Source organism: Centruroides sculpturatus, unplaced genomic scaffold (genome assembly GCF_000671375.1).
Source record: "Centruroides sculpturatus isolate CEXI.00-Female unplaced genomic scaffold, Cexi_2.0 scaffold1647, whole genome shotgun sequence".
Classification (NCBI taxonomy): domain Eukaryota; kingdom Metazoa; phylum Arthropoda; class Arachnida; order Scorpiones; family Buthidae; genus Centruroides; species Centruroides sculpturatus.
The window spans coordinates 68,484-94,427 of NW_019385843.1; the positions used below are offsets into that span (position 1 = coordinate 68,484).

The 25,944-nt window shown below is 31.5% G+C and overlaps 1 protein-coding gene across 1 annotated transcript in view; it reads left to right on the top strand.

The window, feature by feature from the left end:
• The first annotated feature begins 675 nt into the window (after positions 1 to 675).
• Positions 676 to 25,944, top strand: part of LOC111642454 (gamma-secretase subunit Aph-1-like) — a 46,547-nt gene continuing 21,278 nt past the window's right edge. Inside the window, exons 1-4 of the mRNA XM_023388806.1 lie at positions 676 to 909; positions 12,365 to 12,508; positions 17,146 to 17,231; positions 23,018 to 23,140. Of these exons, the coding sequence (XP_023244574.1) occupies positions 797 to 909; positions 12,365 to 12,508; positions 17,146 to 17,231; positions 23,018 to 23,140 (466 nt within the window). The 5' untranslated portion in view covers positions 676 to 796. The remainder of the gene's footprint in view (positions 910 to 12,364; positions 12,509 to 17,145; positions 17,232 to 23,017; positions 23,141 to 25,944) is intronic.

The window sequence follows — 25,944 nt, forward strand, 5'->3', positions numbered from 1 at the left end:
ACTGTCGCAATTTTTTCGCCGTGATATAGGAATCCGAACTATAGGAACCCGTGTTATAGGGAATCATTTGTACGTGATGAATCATCAGTGGCAGAGTGAATAAAAACCACTGAACACCAGTAGTTGGTCCTGGTTCGTGCCCGACCAACGGGCTGGCTACATAGAGTTTTCCGTGGGCAGATGTGTAACATCTATGTACGGGCTAGTTTCCCACACGGGTGACGTGGGACAAGGTCCTACATATCAAGACCATCACCCTTGAACAATTTTTGATACTTCTGGAGACTCAGAGGCGAACCCTAGTCTCAGAAGAAGTGTCAAAAATTTTTACAACACGACCGCACACACGGGAAACGTGAAAAATTTGCATTTTGCATACGATGACGTATTTGTTACTCTATTTGTACATACAAAGTCAACGACCGACGACTTTGTCGTTTCTACTATCTACTCTGAGTTTGAACTTACCATAAACCCGCACCCTCCTGCTAGAAGGATGACTGGTCTACATGTCACCACTCATTCATTTAATTTTCAATTTTATTAACGAGATATTTTTAAAAATGCATCAAAATAAACCGACCGAAAATACTAATCAATTGACCGGTAAAATAATATATTTTAGTAAATAAAATTGACTAAAATTTTCGTGATTATTTACTGTACGACAGCAACTCAGTTGGCAACACTTAAAAATGTAGAACGGAAGCGAGAAGTGGTGTGTACGTTTAATCATATCTAATGCCTTTAAAGGGATAATTATTCGATTTTTTTGTAGAGAAAATAAGGTGGAAAGATGACGGTTATGGAATTTTTTGGTTGTACTTTTATAGCATTTGGTCCACCTTTTGCTATGTTCATTTTAACAATCGCCAAAGATCCGATACGTATCATCATATTGATATCGTCGTAAGTACAATGCTTCTGTCCAATATTTTCTATTCTTAAACCAACGATGGCTTCGAAATTTCTGAATAAATAAACTCCAATCGAATATATTTAACATATTATTCTACAAATAAGCTTAATTTCTGTATTTTAAAGTGTGAAGCCTTATTATTCTTTTGTATATTTTGTTTTGTATGACGTTAATTGTGACAAGTCAGTGTACTCATTCAAAATCGTGTTCAGTAGTTGATTATGAATGAGTCATTGTATATTTGGCTTACTCATCAAAACCAGTCTGTCATATGACAAGAATAATAATTAATAATTTCTTAGGTATCCTTTAATTTAAAGTCATAGAAAGATGATATGTAGTTGTATTAAAGTCATTTTTATCTCTGAATATATTAGTGTAATACGTTCCGACGCAAGCGACGGATCTGTAAAATTTGGTTCTGTATTTAAAGCTATCAGAATAGATAACAGGATAAGAATATTTGGTACTTATGGGTTAAGAGGACGCCAGTCGGAAATAGCGATCAAAGTCACGATTTTGAATGAAAATAACAAAATAACAATAGACTAGTAAATTTAAATCTAAAAAAAAGAAAATTTACTGATAAGGTTAGGATGATTATAGATATCACCTGTTTGCCATATTTGCCGTATACACTACAAAACAATTTGCATATTCAAGTGGTTTATTATTAGAATATCTGAAATTTTGTTATATGTTTATAAATTGTAATTTATTGTTTGATTTAACAATTGTATTAAATTTGACAAATAAAAAAATTTGCATTATTCGGAAAAAACGCTATTTCCGACTGGCATCCTCTTAACCCATAAGTATCGAATAAATTTTTTAGTTTAACTTGTCATGATAGCGAGTTGTAAATTAGTCTTTTTAGGCTCGCTCTTGTTCGTCCTCTTCCCTTCTTTCCAGCTGGCTTGACGGTAACTTGCATCCGAGATAAAACCAATTTTTGCTGCCCGTTTCCAGAATTGTTGCCAGTATGTCTAGCACTGGCACTCTTGTAGGAACTATTTATTAACAACTTTAAAATATATTTATGGAACTTTATTATATTTAGCTTATGTTTTTATTATTTATTTATTTTTTCTCTTTTTGAGCATTTGTGACTGTTTATTTTATCAATTGAGACAGCCACCTTGTGGACCAGTCCTAACTAGGATCATAAGTGACTTTTTTTCTTTGTTTTTTCCTTTTTCCTGTTTTTTTTTCTTCTTAATTACCTGATTCAAATTTAAAACATTCTTTGCACTTTTCACAAATTTCTAATGCTGTTTCTGTTGTTCACATATGGTTGAGAGTCATGCAAATTTTCTATACAAGAGTCAATTCTAAGTTGATACAAGATACAAAATTAACACCAAAATACACATATTTTTCAAAATTAGTAGTTGTATATGAAAAATAATTTATTTTTATAAAGATATTTCCACTAATGTAAGGAGGGAAATATTGCTTAAAATTGACTTAGATTTTTATTAAGTACTGAATGTAAACATTATTTTTCTTCATTTTGACATTACATATGCCTTGCTTTATGCTATATTTAATAATTTAAGATAGATATTATAGTTTTGGTTGAGGAACTATGAAATTTTAGAGTAAAAATATGATTATATATATATATATATATAAAATTAGAAAGAAAATATGTAATTATTCATTAGAAATAACAGAAGTGATAAAATTATTTTTTATTATTATTTTTAGGATAGTTTATGATTATAAAATATTTTATAATTATTTAAAAAATTTCCTAGCAATATTTGTGAATTTTAATGAATGTTAAATTAATAAACATTCAAATTTATATATTCTATGGATTTTAAATTTTAAACTAATTAATTGTAAATGAATAATTATTTAGCATACAAGGAAAAATATTTCATTGGTGTTCAAACATTTGGTAACAAAATATCTGTATGGTGTAACATTGATGATTGATAGATAGAAATTTGTTTCAAAAATGTTATGGAAAATAAACATACAAACTCCTTGAATATGATTGGACTTAAGAAAGCAATTACTACTTAATTCAATGCATATCTTTATTTTAAAATGTGATATTTTATTTATATATTCTAAAACTGTTTTATAAATGAAGCTGTATTATACAAATAATAAATTATTATTTAATAAGGAAAATGATTTCTGTTGGATCCAAATTTTGATACAATTAACTTAATTACAGGAAAAGTTTTTAATTATCTGTGTTGTAATGTTTATTGAGAAATATTATATCAGATATTCAAAAATTCACACAAAAATCTTTGCAGCAAAAACAGTTTAATTACAAATGTTTTTGGGTCTTTTTTTAAAGATCAAAATGTATCAGATACAAGGTGCTTCTTTTGTTTGCTTAATTCTCCAGCTGTGTCATAATTATTATGATGTATAACTTGTATAAGTATAAATAAAATAATAATATAATATACATTGAGTAATTTATACTCACTGATTCTTTAATTCAACCTTTTAGCATGTTCTATTCATGAATAAAAAAGTTTTAAATCTTTCCTATTAGACAGAAATTTTTTGTCTAATAGGAAAGATTTACTCAAGGATTTACTATAATTATATGAGCAATATTTTAGCAATTGACATAATTGAATTTGTATCATACTTTTCTACAGTTGTAGGGAAAATTAAAAAACTGTGTTACATATTATCTGAGTATTAATTTTCATTTACTTATTTAGATGAAAACTGTTATGAAATTGATACAAATGATTCAGGAACAATATTTTATAATTATTAATTGCATTTTGATTACATTTGATTAGATAAATTAAGCCATTTATTACCTGATATTGAATGTAATCTATTCTTGTAAATAGCATAATAGTTGCAAAATTGCTTTTGAAATATTTTGTGTTATGTAATAAATATAACATAAGGTCAAGAGCATCATTCAAATTTTAAATATGAAGAATTGTAAAATATAAAATAACAAAATTCTTATTATAGCTTGATAAAACAGCAGGTCATCGGTGTTATTAATACCAATAGATAGTAATATATAATCATTCATAGCTTTTATTAATCCAATGCTAGATGTAAGCTTTCCCAAGTTTACTTCATTCCTTATTTTCTAGTCGTTGTCTTAATGTCACTGCCAACCAGTGTGGCCAAGTTGCTAAAATTACTGAACAATGTAGTTGGTTATAAGTTTGAGCCTGACTAATAACTAGTTGGCTGCATGGAGTTTTCCAGATTTTCTTCATGTGCTTTACATTTAAATATGAGAAATTTTCCATAGAAAGTCCACCTGGAAAATACCTTCTAGTAAATCATCTTTATGTTGCATTACTTCATTCCATTGAACCAATATAATCTCACCTTTCCCAGAATATTATGTCCCTGTCCATAAATATATAAACATGTACAGTATGATATATAAAATATACAAATATCAACATCTAATAACCCAGTTTTCAGTTTAATGTCAAACAATTGCCTTATTTTCATGATTAGATATAATACCATTATTATTGCCTGGAAAACTCGGCACTCGATAACCTGGCACTCTTGATAACGCGGCCACACCCTGGCAGGGCAAAAATAACCTTAGATAATTAATTTTCATCATAGACAGCTTTATGCCTCAAAGTATTTTTCTGAGGTCTGTCTTATCAGGTAATTACTGTACACTATGTATTCATTAATTTTCATTTTCATGTAGTAAAGGCTCTATGCCTTCATAAAGTACGTACTTTTCCTTTGTTTAAGGGTATTTGGGCAGTTTATTCTCTGTTGTATTCTCAAGCAAACAATACATACAAGTACAATACAGTATTTTCTGAGGAAACGGGGCAGGTGGAGACGATCTTGAAGTTATTGGGCTACCTCAAGACGTAGGTCCGACGTAATCGTTGATCTCTCGAAGAAAAGACAGACGATCCTGAACAAAAAGACGATCTTCTCACGAAGGAAGAAGACGCTGAGATTCGATGGTTAACCTAATCGTTCGGGAGTGGAAAGCAGTCTTTTAACAGAAGAGAAAAAAGTCCTTAATCTTTTGGAAAGACCGTTGATATTCACCGAGGAAAAAGACAGTCCATTTCTTTGATGGGAAATAACTTCATACCCATGAGAAAGTCAATGTGTCCTTGGGGAGGCGTCATTTTATACAATTTCTGATCCGAAACGGATATTTGATTGGCTAAGGTCTTTCTATTGGTCCCTATTTTGTAGCTAGGGTCCGAATTCGGGTCGGAGGAGGTGAACATCGTTCACTCCGATTCCGGCCCATAACTTCCTGAAGTGTTTAATTACGATTTCCCCAGGGATATAGCCCGTAATTAGCAGAAAGATGTATTTTCGCTTTCCGTTCTGGAAGAATTAAGCTGTGACTAAGGCCTAGACTCCACTACCGTAAAAACGGCGTAAAACCCCTCGCCATAAAAACCTTTAATCACGTGACCCTGATATTTTACGCCTGAGCAGGTCGTAAAACCAGCGTAAAAGCGAGTTGAGCAGCTTTCGACGCGAATACGGCCGTAAAGCAGTACCTTCCACCAATCAGAAGTCAGTGAAATCTAGGTCATTGCGACACAGTGCTAAAATGGAGGAAAACGAGCTTTTGTGTACGTTCCCTCGTGGCTACTCTAGAATAGATCTGGTAAGATTTATCGAAAACATCCGAAAGTATTCGTGTATCTACGACAAGAGGTAACCCGATTATAATAATGGATGTCAAAGGAAAATCCTTCAATTTAGAGGAGTATATAATAAAAAAGCTAAGCTTATAAATGCTGTATATTATCTTAATAATACGATAATAAAAGTTAATATATGAAAGTAAAGATATTATTTTTACTATATTTGTAATTATAGTACAGAAAAAAAAAACTTGTAGAATATAATCATTGTCTTTATAACTTCGATAGTACCGTCGCTGTAAAAACTTTTCTAGCCGGACCTCCATCGCAATCCAGACACAAACGCAAATAGGTCACGTGATTAACAGTTTTTACGGCGAGGGGTTTTTACGCCGTTTTTACGGTAGTGGAGTCTTAGCCTAACTATCTCTTAGTACTGGTATTTATTACTAACTGTCAAATATGTCCGGCATTTCCCAGAAAAAAAGTATGAAGACTAAGTATTAAAATGAAAAGTATATTATAAGTTTTAGCCTACAGTTATTATGTTTGTCACGAAGTGTCGGGAAGATCAAATCAGGAGAAGAGTGGGTCTCCAGATTTTACGGAAGTCTCTGTTTTACTCAAGATCTCAGAGAATATGTATGAAAAACTTGAAGCAGATTGAAGCCTAGAACAAAGAGACACAGAAATTCNTTTGCTCCACGATAATGCTCGTCCACATACGGCAAATCAAACTCAAGACCTAATCACATCATTTGGCTGGGAACAATTAGACCACCCTCCATACAGTCCCGACCTAGCGCCGAGTGACTATCATTTGTTTCTGCATTTGAAGAAGCATCTGGCAGGCAGCACCATAACAATCACAACCGTTCTGCAGTGGTTGTCTCATCAGGCGGCAACATTCTTTGAGGATGGAATACAAAAGCTGGTCCCACGATACAATAAGTGTCTCAATATTAACGGGAATTATGTAGAAAAGTAGTGTAAAATATGGGCTTTCACATAAATAAAAATTTTGTTAAAAATGTTTGCTTGTTTTTTTATATTTCAAAACGGTACTTACTTTAAAAACACGCCTCGTATATTCCAATTCCAATATCTGTAGACATTATACTATACTCTGCTTTGAAACTGTAACATGTAGGTTCATTTAATAATTAGAAGTAAAGTAATATCATTAGAGGTAGGCAGTTAGGTTGTCTTCTTATGATAATTTTAATAACTGTAATAAATTAATTTTTAATTTGGAATTTTTGGAAGAAGAAAAATTAATTATAATTATTAAAATTATCACAAGATGGTGATCTAACTGCTTTCCTCTAATCAAATTACTTTACGTCTAATTATTAAATTAGCCTTATTATAGCCCTATAATAAGGCAGATTACTTGGAGTTACTTGAAAATCTGGTTTATGGATTGTTTATATAGATATAAATAACAAAAGTCTGCTTAAATTTCATAAATTAAATCAATTTACATAAAATTTTTAGCGTAAATTGTAAGATAGAAATTTCTTTTTATTTATAACTAGCTGTACCCATCCATGCATTGCTGTGTCTCAAAATGTATCTATTATAAATGTATAACACTCCCCATGGGGGAAATTTCAAAAAATTCCTTCTTAATGTACATACCGTTGACGTACCCTATTAAACTGCATCTAAAATAGTATAATAGAAGCCGAGTTCTCCACGGTCAGCCTTAATCCTGTTCCTCTCCCCCGTGGGGGGGAATTTTGACATCTATATAATATAGAAACACATGTATTCAAATGTAACATTGGTTCAAAATTTCAAAGCAATCGGTGAAGAACTTTCAGAGGTTTAAGATTTTGAACAAATGAACATTTTACATTTTTATTTACATATTGTTTTACCTGAAGATAAGTAATCAGCAATTAATGTTTTCATTAGTGAAAATATAAAGTAATAATCTTTAATATATAATTAAGTGTGATAATCTTAATTACTTTACTTTCAATATTATTATTGTTTAATAAATGAAATAATGGTATTTATATCTAGCATTTATTGAATATATATTATTTTTAATAGTAGGATGTATGTAGGATAATTATTTTTAAATTGTTGGTAATTACCAAAAATAGAAATGTGTTAGATGTAATGTTGATGATAACTTCATGGCTAGATATAATAATGGACCAAGCAAGATAGTACAGAAAAAAGTATATAGATAGCTTATCAGCTGAAGTTTGGAAGTTATTAGAAGTTTGATAGTGAACGGGTGACTAAATAAATATATAAATATTTAATAAAATATTCTAAGATGAAAAGAAATGGAATGAATTTAAGTTTGCTATTTGATATAAATTTAAAGAGATAAAGAAAAGCATCATTGCCATATTATTAAATTGTGGTATTCTTACCGGTATTTAGTCTTGATATCAAATTGTGGTGTGTAATAATAGGCTAGATTTCAAGTAGTTGCAGTTAGCCATCGAGAACTTTTAAGAGATCTGGGGTAGAGCAGCCACCATTTGCCATACATAGGTGCTTTTTTATTAATAAAAGTAGTTTTAAAGATTTTATTTATTGTTAATAAGTTAACATTCAATTTTAGGGATAGGAATTGTTATGTGCGTCTAAGTTTTCCATGGACCTGGGGAAAAACTCCAGCTCCTTTCTCTTGACAGTCCTGGTTACACAAGAAAACATATTTTTGAAAGCTATTTGATTTTCTTCTTGAATAACATATAACAACCAGTTTCTAATTTAAATAATTGACACATGGGTAATCCTTGGTTAATATATATTATTTTAATATATTGGTTCATTAATTAATTAAGGAAAGTTTTGTACTACACTTCACTTTTTTTTATATAATATGATTCTGAAGATCACCATTAGCTGGCTTATGACGAATATACGAGGGCTATTTTTTAAATAAGGTCTGTTTGTGAATGATAGTGAAAATGTATGTAGAATATGGGAAAAAATATATTTTAATGATATTTACAGTATTTTCACTATATACTATATATATATATAGCTTATTAAAAAATAGACCTTATTTTAAAAAAATAGCCCTCATACTTAACAAGCTATTCATAAAGAATGTATTCTTTGAGTATATTCTTGAGGAATATATATATTCATTTAAGTGATGTATTAGTGAATAAGTTATATTAAATACATATTTCTTAAGAATAATTAAAATTAATTTTTAAAAATAACTAAAATTTATGTTTTAGACAATATAAGTAATTTAGAATTGATGCATTTATTTTTGATTATACATTTGAGACTTTTCACATTTCATGATCTTACTCACATCAGATCGAAAGAGTTTTGACACAGGTTGAAATCTTTCACACAGATCTGAAGATGAATGTAAAAAATGAAGGTAAAAAATGTTTAATCAAAAATAAATATTTTAAAGATATCTTCTAACCTAATCACCAATACTAGTGATAACAGTAAATAACCTTTACTTCCGGTGACAAAACTTTAATAAATCATCAAACAAATGCTTTCAACCTTATCCATGGTCTGCTTCAGGTTAATAGAATAATTCCAAAGTTGAAATGCTAGAAATAGAATGTTTTTGAACATCAAATTTAAAATGTTTCGAACATATAAAAATAAAAACTTAACAGTTGTAAATACATGAGTTCACCATATACATATAATGCAACTCCTGTGTACTTATTATTTGAGGGTATAACTATTATTATTTACTGGCATACTGCACCCTCAAATAATAAGTACTACACATAGTTGTAGAGCACAGAAGTATAGTTGTTTGATGATTTATTACAGTTTTATCGCTGAAAGTAACTGTTATTTAATGTTATAATAAATATTTTGACTTTGAGTTTTATAGCAAACCTGTATATTTTGTATGAGAAATTATTAGGCAAAGTATTCATATAATTTAAAATTATTTTCTGATAGAAATAATATAATTTACAACTGGCTCAAAAGTCAGTTTATATCAGGTCAGTCCATAAATTTGTGTGCACATGTGGTTAAATTTTATTATGAATTTTTTATTCTGTTTTAATCCAAAATGTCATTGCTTTTCACTATATCTTGTCATCTTGAAAGTAACTTTTTAATTCTACTTTCATAAAAAGTTTTCAGTTTAGAATCAAAATATTCAGTAACTGTATTTTCAACACTATTTTTGTTAACAATTTTTTATTTTTAAATGTTCTGCAAGACTTGAAATAAATGATAATCACTTGGTGTCAAGTCTGGTGAATATATTTGATGAGGTAAAATTTCCCAATTGTAATGTTACACTTTGTTTTGCAGTGTGCAGTTTGGTGTTGTCATGTTGTAGTAAAACATTCTATTGATTACTGGATGGCTAGTTTTTTGTAATTTTTAATGTAAATGTTCACAATATATTGCAGCTGTAATTGTTTGGTTTGCTTCCAACAGCTCAAAGTAAATTACATCAGACATGTCCCACCAAACAGACAAAAGAATCTTTTTTGGCTGTTGATCCCGATCTATTTATTGTTTTTTTCTTAATGCATTATCATAAATGATTCTCTTCTCATCTCTGATAACAAGTGGATCAAAGAAGGGTTTCAAAGCAACATGTGAAATTAGAGAAAAGCATATGTTTACTAACAGTTACTGATTAGCCAGCAATAATTCATGCAGCACTTATTTTTTCTAGCTTTGACATTTTTCCAATTTCTTTTAAGTGTCATGGATGAATTTGAACAGTCTGTAAGTTCTATCAACAATTAAATTTGCTTCTGCTGCTACTAATGCTGAGAGAGCAACATTTTCATTTGATCTTCCTAAATGAGCTTTATCCTTCAAACTAAAATCATTCTTCTTAAAACTTTCAAACCTTGGGCAGCCTGATACTAATAACATTAGGTACTGTGTTAATTTCCTTTGCTGCACTTTGTAGCATTTTTACCATGTAAACACAAAAAATATAAAATATGTTTTGTATTCATTCACAGTCTTCATTACAATGGGTTAAATAATAACATATTAAAAACACAATTCTACTAAACTTAGCAACTATTCAACTGTATTTCAGATCAGTTTGAACTTGATCAGAATTTATTTGCACCAAAATATGTCTAAACTTCAGTGAACAAAATGTGCATGGAATTATGGACTGACTTGATATATACAGTATGCTTAGTAAAAGTCTTTTTACACCTTTTACTGTGGAAATTGGAGAGACTATTAGATGTGCTGTTTTTTGAATATGAATTTTATCATCAGATCAAAAATAATTATAAAAATAAATGAATTAAACTGTTGAAATAACAGCTTATAGAAACTTTCTTGTCATTTCTTTTTCAAAGATTTGACCAAGATAGTAAAAGTCACCCACTCTCCAGTCTAGATTTGAATCCAGGGAGCCTAGTCCTAATACTTTTAGTAATATCATAGTTTCAGTATCCACTCACAACAGGAAGATTGTTGCATATTCAAACATCAATACCATTTATTAATTAATAATCTGAGCATTATAATAAGCTCTTTGTACGACTTCTTACACACTATTGAGAACTCAGAGATTGATGAGCGTTAAATGTTTATTTGTAACCACTGTATGCATTTTGGACAGACAAGCTGTCCCATCTTCAGCCGTTACAATCACTAAATTACAAGCATATAATCCATACTTGTAAATTCATACGTATATCTTGTAAATAACCTTCCAATTAACTATTTGTTTACTCAAAATATAAAGAATTTAATTTTTCTGCCATTTAATCTATAGCTATATAGGCATTAACCTTAGAGATTATTATTATATAATTAATAATAGTGGGACAAGAAGCATAATATTAAATCAAATACCATTTTATAACTTAACATACAATATATTTACTCATGGTATAACTTTGAATATGCCATGTAAGCCCCCCATTGCAGTTGGATACCAAAACTTTGATATTATCAAAAGTAGTTAAGGCTAGATCCTCAAGTTGGCTCAGAAATTTTTGGGTTAATTTTGTTACATCAGACATTGACTCTCACCCCTGCTATTTCTGTTCATTCCTGGCCAATCTCATGTTGGGTATAATAAGATATATTTGGGTACTGGAATATATATGTATATACATTCCAGGGTGAAAAGAATTTTTTTTAAAAATTTGAACAAGATAAACTGCTTTATAAGGAATAGATAAATATGAGGGATTAAGGTTATTTTTATAAAGTGGGAATTCTTAAAGCAAATGCTTATGCAAGCATTGTTTTAAGTTTGGAATTACTAATAGTCAATTTACTAAACACAGATTATTTTAGCTGTATTTTGGCTAATTACTAATTATCATTACAAAGTAATTTGATCAAAAAAAAGAGTCTAGATTACTATCTTGTATCAATAATTACATTAATTTTTCAGTTAAACTTAATAATTTAATGTAAAAAATTTTGTGTTGATAATTAATAGTTAGCTAAGATATAGCTCCTAATAATCTGGCATTATAAAGTTTTGACTAGTTTGTTTAAATACATGTAATTTTTATTAAATTGGAATATATTAATAGTTAATTTGAAATTGGAAAAAATTTTGCCACTTATAGAATTTAATATAAAAATTATTTATTTATAGTCAAACCTCCAATAATGGCCACCTCTAAATGACAGCCATTTTTTAGGAATGATGAACAAAAATGCATACAAAATAACCTTCAAATAAAATAAATTATTTAATGTTCCTATCAGTGGCTACTTTTCAGAGGTTTGACTATAACCATTAAAAAGTATAAACTAGAAAAAGTAAAATATTTATTGTTTGTAGTTTATATTATGTTTATTTATTTTATTAATAAATAAATTAATTTAAAAACTTTTAATTAAAATGGATATTTTTGATTTCTTCCAGGGCATTTTTTTGGTTACTTTCTTTACTATTATCATCTCTTTTGTGGTATATTGTCTATCCCTTAAGGAAGCAATTAGCATTTGGTGTAGTGTTCTCAGTCCTGTTTCAAGAGACGTTTCGTTTCTGTTTTTATAAATTGTTGAGGTAAGGTTTATAATGATTTTGAATAAGTTACGATCAGTTTTTATTTAAGTTTTTTATTTTTTAATGAATTTAGAACTTAGTAACTAAGTAATAAGATAAAAATACTTTATTGAAACTTGTATGAAATATCATAACTCATGACCAAATGATCAAAGTAGTTAAGTTATATGTCTGCCATTTTGACAAGCTTTGAATCTTTTATGGTGATCAGGTGGATATGTCAGGCCTAATCTCTTATTATTTGGCTATTTCATTATAAGTTTGGCTGAACCTGTGATAGGCATTCAAAGGAAGAAAGAGCAAAAAATAAACATAATTTAACTCAAAATTTTAGTATAGACCTATCATATAAGCAACATCCAAACTTTCAGTAGGTTAGAACTGAAATTTGGATATGGTTTATAGTGCATAAGAATATAATAAGGCCATACAATTTCATCAAGGCACTAACAGTAATACCTTTCAACATATGATATATATATTATAGCTCATACAAAAATGGATAAGCAAATAACTTAAAAGTGTGTAATAGGTTATCTTGATAAGAACTATTTTCTAACATTAAACATGTTTAACCCAAATTTTACACCTCCAGTAAAATATTGTTACACAGCATGAAACCATGGTAGAACTACAGTGTGTTGTATATGACAATAGAACATTGTAGTGTACCTTTACTTAAGCTCTGCCATTTGCATCAGTGATATAATTACTGGCTTCAGGCAGCCAAGTATAAATCTATGAGTTAGTTATACTGTTGGCACTATTTTGTACTTTATATTAAATAAGTTCCCGAAACATGATTTTTATTTGAAAATATCTGTGGTGACCAATTGGAATTAGAGGTGTGTGACAATTTTTAGGAGCATTGTTTCACTCATTGATAAAAGTTTGAATCTTATATCTACTATATAAGTTTAACTCTAATTTTGAAGAAATTTTTTAGGTTTAAAAATTAGCTTATACATTCCTATTTATATGATGAATTGTACTCCTTGATGATGATAGGCTAACGCTTGAAAGTGCAAAAGTTGTCTGATAAAGCCTTTTATTTTGTTAGCTTAATGAACTTTACACTTAATTTTACACATTAAACTATTTAATTTACTAGCTAAAATACATATAAAATGACATGAAAATTACTTAAGTGTAATGTAGAAATATGTAACAACACGCAGTACAAATGCAATGTTACAACATATAACTAGAAAGAAAGTGTATACACCAAGATTTGTTAATGATAAATTATAGTAGAGCATTATTTATCCGAATCAATTGGGGACTAGGGTTGTTTGGATAACTTATTTTTCGGAAAACTGATTATATACGAAAAAATATATTAACCTATCCTATGTTGAAATTTTTCTCTGTTGTGTGTCACTTTGCATTGAATTTTCATTGATGTTAAGCCTAAAGTAAATTTTTATAATAATAATCGTGGCTATTGTATTGTTAAAAATCATTTCTTTATTTTGTTTGTACAAAATATATTTAAAAATATAAAAGCAAATAAAAATTATACTTTAGAAGTTAATCTAGTATCAAAAACGTTCGATTTAGCATGACACATGTCCAGACACACAGTCCTCAGAAAAACACCACACAAAAGTGCCAGTGCTGCCAGCTAAAACACACACACCAACAAAAAAATATTGGAGTAGCCCAAGATATAGCCAAAGGTTGCAGTTTCACAGCACTAGCAGAAATTTAAATTTGCCGACTGGAACACTTTTGGTTAACCGACATTTCGGTTGACCGGCTTTCAGATAAATGATGCTCTACTGTATTATTAAACAATATTCATTATCTCCTCATTAATAAATATATTATTTTAATATTTCTGAAATTCAAATTAGTTTGGGAAGAGGCCGCTAGGGGATTTTGTGTGTGTGTGTGTTCAAAATCGAGCTCCTCGATTTCTCGTGATTTCGATAGGTTAATCTGTTTCTAGTCCAGTTTTTTTGTGGTCATCTGGATAGAACTTGTGATTGTGACTCTTCTGATACCAAATTTGATAATATGGACCCAATATTTTTGGAAATATGAAGACATAAAGTATACGTTTTTTTCGGACCGATTTTTCGTAATCCCTACGACCGTTTTTCCGGAATTGTGAACGGTGGAGGACAATACATTGAACGGTGAGTTAGATCTCCAATTTTTGTGCATTTTGGTCCACCCGTTTTTCAGTTTTTGGACTTTTTCGTTTGACATTCGGCGGCCCGCATTGGGCCTACATGTTGAAATCCGTGAAAAATCTTAACCTGTCCGGTAGTGGACCATAGGTGCTCCTTACTGAATAATTTTGGAATACTTAATTCAAATAGAATTTGAATGGCGACGAATTAAACTTTTGAAGACTTTTTCCACTTCTACTGCTAACGGTCTGACAGCGGTAATAACGGTCGTCAACAGACTTGAATCGTTGCTGATCTGACGTCATCGCTTTCTTAGTGATAGTTTTCTTTGTTTTCCGAAGATAAAACTTCTAAATTAGACAGAAATAATGGAAGACTTTCGCCAGGATGCCGAACGCATTATTCAGGAGACACAAAAATATATCACTGCTAATAAGGATGACCGACTGGGGACTGCACAACATAAGAAGTTTATAGTGAAACAACTTAACAGGATGATTGAATTAACTGAGGCTGCTGTCAAGAAAGCTTGCATAACAGAGATTCCAAACAATAAAATAAGGAATTTAGCGACTACAGACGATATCAAAGAAGCCCTGGAGATTTGTAATAAAAACATTCAAGAGGCTGTCCATAATACCAAGCATGAAATCAGTGAATTGATTAAAACCAATATTATACAGAGTAAAAATGAAACTTCTGTTCCATCTGTTCCGTTGTATAGTGCAATACTAACCAGAGGCTTGACAACAATTCAACCAAAGCCAAAACCATCACCACCTTCACCTACCTGTACAATACTGGTTTATAGTGAAAACGAGAACTTTACCTCTGAACAAACAAGAGCAACTTTGACCAAAAGTGTGGACCCAACAGCAGCTGGCGTAGGGATAAAAAAGATAAGAAAAATTAACCAGGGGGGAGTCGCAATTGATGTTTGTGATGATTCAGATGCTGAAGTTTTGGAATGTTTATTGGAGAAAGTCTCGGGACTCAAGGCTCGTAGAGGAAACCTACAACGACCTCTTATTAAGATCGTTTCGGTTCCTAAGTCTATCACTAAAGATGATCTTGAAAAACACATTTGTGAACAAAATTATTTGGCGCTTCGTGTTGAAAAAGATGAATTTCCAGATCATGTTAGAGTTAAATATGCATTAAAACAAAAAAACAGTGAATATCTTTCATGGATCATTGAGGTCAAGCCAAGTATCAGAGAACGATTACTTAGGGAGGGAAAGATGTACATAAAGTGGAGTAGTTGTCCGGTGTTCGAATACATTCCAGTTAGACAGTGCTTCAAGTGTCTAGCTTTCGGACATTTTGCAAAGGAATGCCCGTCCCCAAAACGTGTCTGCAGTCATTGCTAAGGTGATCACTTGTTTAAGGACTGTATAGATTCAGTATCTTTACCACGTTGCACCAATTGTGTAAAAGAAAAACGTGAACAATTTCATCACAACGCTATGCACAAAGAATGCCCTAGTTATATAAGAGTTAAAAACCAATATTTACAGAAAGTCACATGTAAGGACTAATCTATGTATACTGTTTTTTCTGAACATACAGATCTATTTTGTATTTTAATCTTGTTAACGAGTCTAGCTTTCATGTTAGGCTTCTGCCAATTGGTACAGTATATAATGAGCTTTGTTTATAACTAATGCAGTATTGTAAAGTATTGCGTTATACTGTACATTCTGGTCTCTTCTCACGTACCTCATGTTTGTTTTGTATCGTATTGTCTATTTTTATGTATTTGATTTCATTGTGTTTCGGGAAATACTGTAATTTTCTCTTGTATCCCATTAACTGTGTCATCAGGTAATGCCAAACGCGGGGCCTGGTCTTGTACTTATTTTTGGTACAATAAAACATAATGAATGAATGAATGAATGAATTCAAATTAGTTTAACATGCTGTGTTACATAAACAAAACAAAAAAATAATTTATAATGCAAATCTTTATATATTTGCTAGCTGACTTGATATATTTTATCTTCTTTATATTATTAGTTTTATTGTAAACAAAGTGTTTTAAATTCCAAAAGTCATTTATCGGTTTCATTTTTTAAGGACATATAAATCTGTAATTTATTTGCATATTAAATAGAATTAGTTAATATAAAGATATTTGCAAATAAATTACAAATTTATATATCCTTAAAAAATAAAACCAATAAATGATTTTTGAAATTAAAATCCATTGTTTACATTGTTAAAATAAAATGATTCAGGAGTATACAGTACAAAATTTCTACTATATATTTACTAAGTAGTAGAAATACTTTTTTATGATTAAAAAAAAAAGGGAGAAATTTGTTCACCAAAATGTATATATGAACTTTAATTACACTATTTTACTCTCTATTACTGTTATCAAACATTATAGTAGTAGAATTAAAAATTTACAATTTAATTAAATGTACAAATAATTATAAATTTTGTGTGCTTGAATTTGTTAAAAAGTAAAGTAATTTTTTTAAACAACTTTTCCAGGAAAGCTGAAGTTGGATTAAAAAAAGTTGAAGAAGTAGGAGTTGATGGAACGGCAGTTTCTAGTAATAGAAATACTTTAGCTTATGGTAAATATTATAATAATTCTTTAAAGTATTATTTTTTTTATTGCGTATTTAGTTCCATTGATGATTATATATCTATGGTAACCACATATATATTCAATTTCTTTTTATAAACTTTGTATATACTACTTACACATATATAATATTCTTATAAGTTTATTGATGTGAGGTCCAGACCACACTTAATTGTGCGGGCGAGATGTGTCCAAACTAATGGTTTAAGTGATAAATTTCTTGTTTGAGATTTGTGAAGGTGAAAGAACTTGGTATTATAAAACTTGTTTGTCACATTTCCTATTCGATGGTTGTGTGAGGGAAGGAAAGTGACATTGATATAAAACTTTGCATGTATATGGTTATCTGGTCAAAATTGAAAGAGAAAATACTTTTGTGGAGGTAGGAGTAGCTGGAAATTTTGTAGATATGGCTCAGCTTCTCTGAAAGGAAAGAGAAACACCATTTTCTCTAAATTTATGGTCTGTTATTTGGGGAAGTGTAATTGAACACCTCAAGGAGAGTTGGATCTGCATGTTGGTGGAGGGATGCCTATATACTCTGTTAACAACAAGGCAGAGACCAATTGGAAAGGAAGAAGAGGCAGATTGTGACCAATCTGAGCCTGAATTTCAGGAAAGAATTGTATAAAAACTGTGTTCTCAAGGATATGAGGTTCTATGTATCTAGTATACAAACATGAAAGAAACTAGGTCTTTTCTTACAAAAGTTGTAAAGTACTATGTTATTTTTCTGACTTTTCCAACGATTATCGACATGACTGTGTGCCTGAAATAGCTGTTACCTAACGGGTACTTTACGCAGATTCACTTTAATGTGCCAGGTCTGGACTTTAAGCAAAGTTAGTCAAAAACAATCCAATATTTAATAAAAATTCTAGTAATAACTATATACAAAATTTAGTAAAAATCAAATAATTTATTCAACGTAAATAAATAAGAATCAACGCGACAAAACTCAAATCAATATATTTTTTAACTTAAATCTATTCCCCTTTGGAATTCGACAAAAATTCAAAGACTTAACTTATGTACAATAATTCTTATGAATTAAAGGTCCAAATCGTAACCTCAATATACTAGGAACCTTTTTCCTCAACTCTCAAGACTTTCTCTAATCTTCGATCCACAAATTGAATAACTTCAAAATCGCCTTGGAACTACTTTGTCCTATCGGACACCTCTCTCTCTCTCTCGTTTGCTGATACGAAGCTCACCATGCTCGTTGCTAACAGAAGCTCACCTTGGTCATCTTCACTTGAGGTTCAGTCTTTATACTGTGAGGTGATGTCACAATTCTGAGTGAGATCACTCTCCTCATTTACATACTTATTTGCTAACAATAAACTTTTTCTGTTTGTCTGGCAGCTTATTTTCTGACAATACTTGCTAACGTTTTACATTATTCTTTTTGACAATTTTCGGGGTGTTTTTATTCTTTAAGGTTTATCAAGTTCCTAAGTTGTGCTTGTGGGGTCTCCCCCCCTTTTCTCAGTGCGGACTTACTTTTTTCTGCTCGGGAGCGCACGTGTGCGCGAGTTTTAGCTATGGCACTTTTCTCTCGTTGTTGCATGTATGGTGCGTTCTCTTCTCTTCTATTTTTAAGTTTCTAAGGTGAATGGTGAGGAAACCTTCGTCCTCACAAAACATAAGCCCCAAACAAAAATATAATAAAAAAGCAAAATAAAAGTAAATAAAAATAATGCTCGGACTTGGTTCCTTACAAAGTGACTGAGTGTCTCTACCTGGTCATATCTCCCAAGGGTAAGACCTGACAGCACCTGGAGCAGATCATCTCTGAGAGAAGGACCATTCGAATGTCTTGACTTTTTCACTTACCTTTATCCCTCACAGTGGTGGACCAGAATTGGAGTTTGGACTTTGTTTTCTTTTGTTCTCAAACTGCTTTGAAGTGATTGTTGGATGTAAGCATATTTTGTTACACTACACACACACTTCACTTCAGACCAGTAAATGGTGTAAGTTTTGTGTCTGCCATCATTACTCCTATACAGTTCCATCCTCTAGAGTCATGTTGATAAAATGCAAGCATGGTGAGAAACCCTACTCCTTAATATAAAGTAAAAGTTTTTTATTAACATAGTGTTGGTGATATCTTCACACTGACTATTAAGCAGTGTAATATATATAGGGATTATAAGTGTAACTGGCAGCTTAACCTTGAGCAGGCAACTGAAAGCTTAGGGTAACATTTGCAAACCCAAAGGAGTTAAATGATTGTTTATTTAGCCATAAAGTGCCAGTGAAGTAACAATGATATTTACTAACAGGTAACTATAGTATTCTAGCTTATATATAATATAAAGGATGTGACACATGTATTTCTGATAGGTAATGTATGGCTCATACTGTGACAAGGTTTGGCCACCCTGTTATGTATAGTTCTGTTTACAGTCAGTCATTTCTTGCTATACTTGTTTAGATTTAAGGTACATTATTTCACTTCATAGTATTATTATTATATAAGTTGAGGATAAAGTAATAAATAAATCTCACTTCTCACCATTTTTTAACTGGATCTGACTTATAAGATCAGTATCCTGTTTTCTGAGTATCTCTTCATTGTTCTGAATTCTTTTGATTGCAGTTTATTCCAAAACAGTTTTTATACAGTAGAATCCACTTACTGTTATTAATCATCTAATACTATCAGAATTAGCATTTTAAAATTATAAACTTTATAAAACTTTACTTATTGTATTGAGAATTTTGATGACAGTTATAAAGTTATATCTTCAGGTAAATAGATGTTTTTAATCTGAAAAGATAGCTTACCTTAAAAAGCTTCTATCAGTCTTGGGATGATAATTTGCACTGGTAACTAATGGTAAAAACTAAAATCAATTGTTATTTCTTTTAGTTTTCACCAATTCTATAAATGTTAATAAACAAAGTGATTAGCATTTATTTGCTTACAATATAGTAGCTTAAATTTCTAGCATTTTTTACATGTTACAGTAGCAACCATGGAAATCTCATCATCTGTGATATATATCAAAAATCATCTAACAGATGTGCAAAGTAGCATATTTAAGCTATTGTGAGAACCGAGGGGGTAGAGCGCCGAGCTTCTCCCCACTTATTGGTTTCTTTGTCTGGGATGGTCAGTGTGGTCAATGAATATGAGGGAGAGTGAGATCGTGACGAGGTGTTGGTTGTACTCAAGGATGACACATAATTATATATATAAGAATAACATATTTAATTATCTAAAGCTATACAAACGAGTACAAATCAAAAGGCTACAAAAAGGGAATAATCCAAAAATATTTCTATATTGCGACAAAATCTTTGGTCGTCGATAAGTCATCTAATATCTAGCCTCTATAAGGCACAATATCATCTAAGTTCAACTAGCCTAAGTTCAATCTCTAACAGAAAAAGCTAGAGAGACAAGAAAGAGAGAGGGTCAAAATTTGTTCATGTGTTACCTCACAGGTTCTGCTTTCCTAGTATGGGTCGTCTTTGGAATGCTCCTGGATCGGTGGTCCTCTCCTTTCAGTCAGGTCAGGTTCATCGAGGCGATTATGGCGGGAAGGCAAGGGTGACGACGGGCGGAATGGAGGTGTGAGTCTGGTGTCCCCTGATGTCCTTCCGGAAGGCTGTNGGCAGCAAGAAAATAATAGTTGTGGTTGATCTTGAAGAGATAATCATGCACCAACTTTCTCATTATCTTCCACATCTGTGCCATAGTGTATACCTAACCTCTAAAAACCAATACCGGTGTGTTTTCTCCAAAAAAAAAAATACAATATCACAAACGTTTTCAAACATAAAGTTCTTCCTCAAGTGAGAAATGGATGAAAAATTGAATAAAATTTGATGGAACACTTTCTGAAAGAAAGAAAGTGTTCCATCGAATCACAGACCAATTTACACAGACCAAAAATCGAATCACAGACCATTTTATCACAGACCAAAAATTTTTTTGTTATGATCCATTACTTAGATAATTAATTTATGAAAGAGGAGGACAGGATTACTATTATGGACAATTTGATAATTCATTCAATACAATACGCAGATGATGTGGTATTGGTTTCACCGACCAAAATAGGTCTTCAAAGAATATAAATTTAACTCAGAGATACTTTTCACAGATGGGATTGAAGATCGACCTGAATGAACCTTTTTCCTCAACTCTCAAGACTTTCTAATCTTCGATCCACAAATCGAATAACTTCAAATCGCCTTGGAACCACTTTATTTATCGCTATCAGACACCTCTTGTCGTTTGCTGCTACAAAGCTCACCACGCTCGTTGCTAACAGAAGCTCACCTCGTCATTTTCACTTGAGGTTCGGACTTTATACTGTGAGGTGATGTCACAATTCTGAGTGAGATCACTCTCCTCGTTTACATACTTATCGCTGACAGGCAACTTTTTTTTCTGCCTGGTAGCCTATTTTCCGACAATACTCGCTAACCTTTTACATTATTCATTTTTACAGTTTTTCAGGATGTTTTATTCTTTAAGGTTTAGCAAGTTCCTAAGTTGTGCTTGTGGGGTCTCCCCCCTCTTTCTCAGTGGGACTTACTTTTTTCTGCTTGGGAGCGCAAGTGTGCGCGAATTTTGTTTTTCTATGGTGCTTTTTCTCGTCGGTGAGTTGGTTGTCTTTCTTCTATTTTTAAGTTTCTAAGGTGATTGGTGAGGAAACCTCTGTCCTAATAAAACATAAGCCCCAAACAAAAATAGAATAAAAAGCAGAAAAAAAAATAACTAAAAATAACGCTCGGACTTGGTTCCTTACAAAGCTACTTCTTTACTGGCTCAACTGAGATGAGTTCTTAACTTGATTTGTCTCGTCTCTCAGGCAGCTCAATATCTTATTCTTCTCTCAATCTTCTTGCTGCTTCTTTTTATTTGAACCTCTGACCACTGGACAAACCAATCCGAGCCCCAAACTGATGCTGTCAGATCAAAGGGTTACTGAACTGAAATCAAAAGTACTGGCTACCGTACGAGGGTTTTACCCATTTCTCGAACCGTGTCAGAGTGAATCCGTGCTATAAAAGTACTTTGTTATATGGGGGATGGTACCAATTCTTGAACCGTGTTAGAGTGAATCTGTGCTATAGAAGTGCCGTGTTATACGGGGGTTATCTGTATATATTTTACTACTCAACAAACTGTACAAAAAATGTTTAAAATGAGATCCTGTTTAATCAATGACATTACACAAATTATCACTTTTTTAAAAACTTTTTGCCTTGTGGACACTAAGGGAGCCTTTTGATCAAGCTTATGAAGGGTTTGGCCAGACCAGCAATAGAGTGGCTAGGTATGAGTGACAAGGCCTGACATATCTGGGTCAGAGTACCCATGAAAACTTGCCTTCAGTTTTCCAACCTGTTAATTTGATCCTGTATTCCCAGAGCATTAGATTGACACCTTAACCAAGGACATATGGTCAAAAGTACACCTCTTTAACCAATTCAGTTTATGATTTGTATTCACATTATATCTGAAACAAAAAATAAAATGTGATTGATTGACTTTTGTCCACCCTGTAAAAACAATCAAAATTTTATTATTATTTTGATCAAGAATTTATATGTATGCTTAGATGCGTAAACTTTTAAACATTTGTTTATTAGCTTTTAACAAAACATAAACTGGAAATTATTGGATTCTTAATTGAGACATTTATAAAAATCAACTTAAAATTTTAGAATTACAGTATGAATAATCTTATTTGTCAATTTAAAAAGTTGTAATGAATTATGTATATATAATAATAAATATAATTACAGTTGCTGGACTTGGATTTGGTGTTATGAGTGGTGCTTTTTCGTTGGTTAATGTACTTGCAGATTCTTCTGGGCCAGGAACAGTAGGTTTGAAAGGAGATTCGCCTGACTTTTTTCTTATTTCTGGTAAGAAATTTTGGTTTTCTGTCATTTTCATATCAGTTTTTGTTCCAAATTTGTAAAAAAATATCTAATTACATTATCTGTTCAAATAAAAATTTTAAGTCAATCTTTTCAGAATCTTCAAACAAAATTATAATTTAACTCAAAATATGATTGTATGTATGTATAGTCTGTTCCACTCAGATCTATGAGAAACATGCCTCTACAGTCTAGAAAGAAGTATTCTCACTTTATTTACAGTTTATACATACAATTGCTAATTACACTCTGAAGTCCCCAAATTTGAATTCTGTGGTCAGATTTCATGTTAGATCTGAGTCACTGGTTCAAGCTGTAAAGTACTAAGTTATTTTTACGCCTTTTACAACGATTAGCGACACAACTTTGTGCTGGAAATAACCATTACCTAGAGGGTACTTTACGCGGATTTGCATTAATGTGCCAGGCCTGGACTTTAAGCGTGCACCGAAAGAAATAATGACAAAGTTAGTCAAAAAAACAACCTAATATTTAATAATAATTCTAATAATGACTATGTACAAAATTTAGTAACAAATCAAACAACAATTTATTCAATGAAAATCAATAAGAATCAACCCGACAAAACTCAAATCAATCTATTTGCTAACTTAAATCTATTCCCCTTTGGAACTCGACAAAAAATTCAAAGATTTAACTTATGTACAACAATTCTTATGAACTAAGGTCCTAATTGTCACCTCAATATATTAGGAACCTTTTTCCTCAACTCTCAAGACTTTCTAATCTTCGATCCACAAATCGAATAACTTCAAATCGCCTTGGAACCACTTTATTTATCACTATCAGACACCTCTTGTCGTTTGCTGCTACAAAGCTCACCACGCTCGTTGCTAACAGAAGCTCACCTCGTCATTTTCACTTGAGGTTCGGACTTTATACTGTGAGGTGATGTCACAATTCTGAGTGAGATCACTCTCCTCGTTTACATACTTATCGCTGACAGGCAACTTTTTTTTCTGCCTGGTAGCCTATTTTCCGACAATACTCGCTAACCTTTTACATTATTCATTTTTACAGTTTTTCAGGATGTTTTATTCTTTAAGGTTTAGCAAGTTCCTAAGTTGTGCTTGTGGGGTCTCCCCCCTCTTTCTCAGTGGGACTTACTTTTTTCTGCTTGGGAGCGCAAGTGTGCGCGAATTTTGTTTTTCTATGGTGCTTTTTCTCGTCGGTGAGTTGGTTGTCTTTCTTCTATTTTTAAGTTTCTAAGGTGATTGGTGAGGAAACCTCTGTCCTAATAAAACATAAGCCCCAAACAAAAATAGAATAAAAAGCAGAAAAAAAAATAACTAAAAATAACGCTCGGACTTGGTTCCTTACAAAGCTACTTCTTTACTGGCTCAACTGAGATGAGTTCTTAACTTGATTTGTCTCGTCTCTCAGGCAGCTCAATATCTTATTCTTCTCTCAATCTTCTTGCTGCTTCTTTTTATTTGAACCTCTGACCACTGGACAAACCAATCCGAGCCCCAAACTGATGCTGTCAGATCAAAGGGTTACTGAACTGAAATCAAAAGTACTGGCTACCACCATCACCGTCTGCTTTGACTGGCAAGATTTTGAGGACCATAAGCCATGTCTTCCAAAACTTGGTCTGCCCTTTGTTTCACTAAGCTTACGATTAATAAAGTTAGGCCCAGTTAACTATATCAAATAACTCAAGCAGCCAGACTAAGATTGGACTCACAGTTGTGACAATTTACATAAGTTTTCAACTTCTTATTGTTTACTATGTAAACAATAAGAAGTTGAAAATGTGAAAAATTAGGAAATTAATAGCTATGTATAATATTTATTAAAATGATTAGTAATGAATAATAAACAATTCTATAAAATTTTCATTTGATTTGTCTTCAAATTTTCTAAACAGAATATTAAGATTTATTGATATTTTATTAAAAATTCTTTTAAGGGTTTATTTCATTAAAGTTTTTACATATTTTACATATATATACACATAATACATTTAAAAATTTTTACATAATTTAAAATAATTATTTTCTAGATGGATTTTTGTATACAAGTGGATCCTTCACTACAAATACAGTGTGATTTATAAAGTCTCAATCCATTTTTGTGAGAATGGTAATAAAAAATTACTTCTTGCAAGCTGTGTGAAGCATGCTGATCCAAGAAAAGAGAATTGATGTGGTTTGCACATGCTTGAGTGGATTAACATACACAAACATATTGTCAAATTCTCCTGTTCCATAGACTTCAAGGGATCATGACACATCACTTGGGAGGTGGCATAGTTCTCCTCCTCCAGCTTATGCAATACCTGAATACTCTATGCACACTTCATGAGTTTGTGGATCTTTGCACTGTCAGTTGTAGCAAAGTGAGTCCTCTGGCTTAATTTTGTGGTTGATGATGTAGACTGTGTTATTGCAGTTTCTACAGGTTGAACTGTTTTGTGCATTATGGTGGGTCTCTTGAAACATTGTGCATCCTGTACATATCTGCTTGCCTGAGTTTGTTAACCAACAGTCTGATATTGCTTTCAGTGGAAGTTTGTTAACCAACAGTCTGATATTGCCTTCAGTGGGAGCAGGCTTCCTGAATTTCTAGGTGAAGTTTGTCAGTACTTCCACATACATTAATCCACTGAAACATGCACAAACCATACTAATTCTCTCTTCTTGGGTCTAGCATATTTCACATAACCTGCAAACAAATGATTTTGTTACTATTTTTATAAAAATAGATTGAGACTTTATAATTACCCTGTATTTAATACAGTAGCTCCTTATATATTGTGCTAGTTG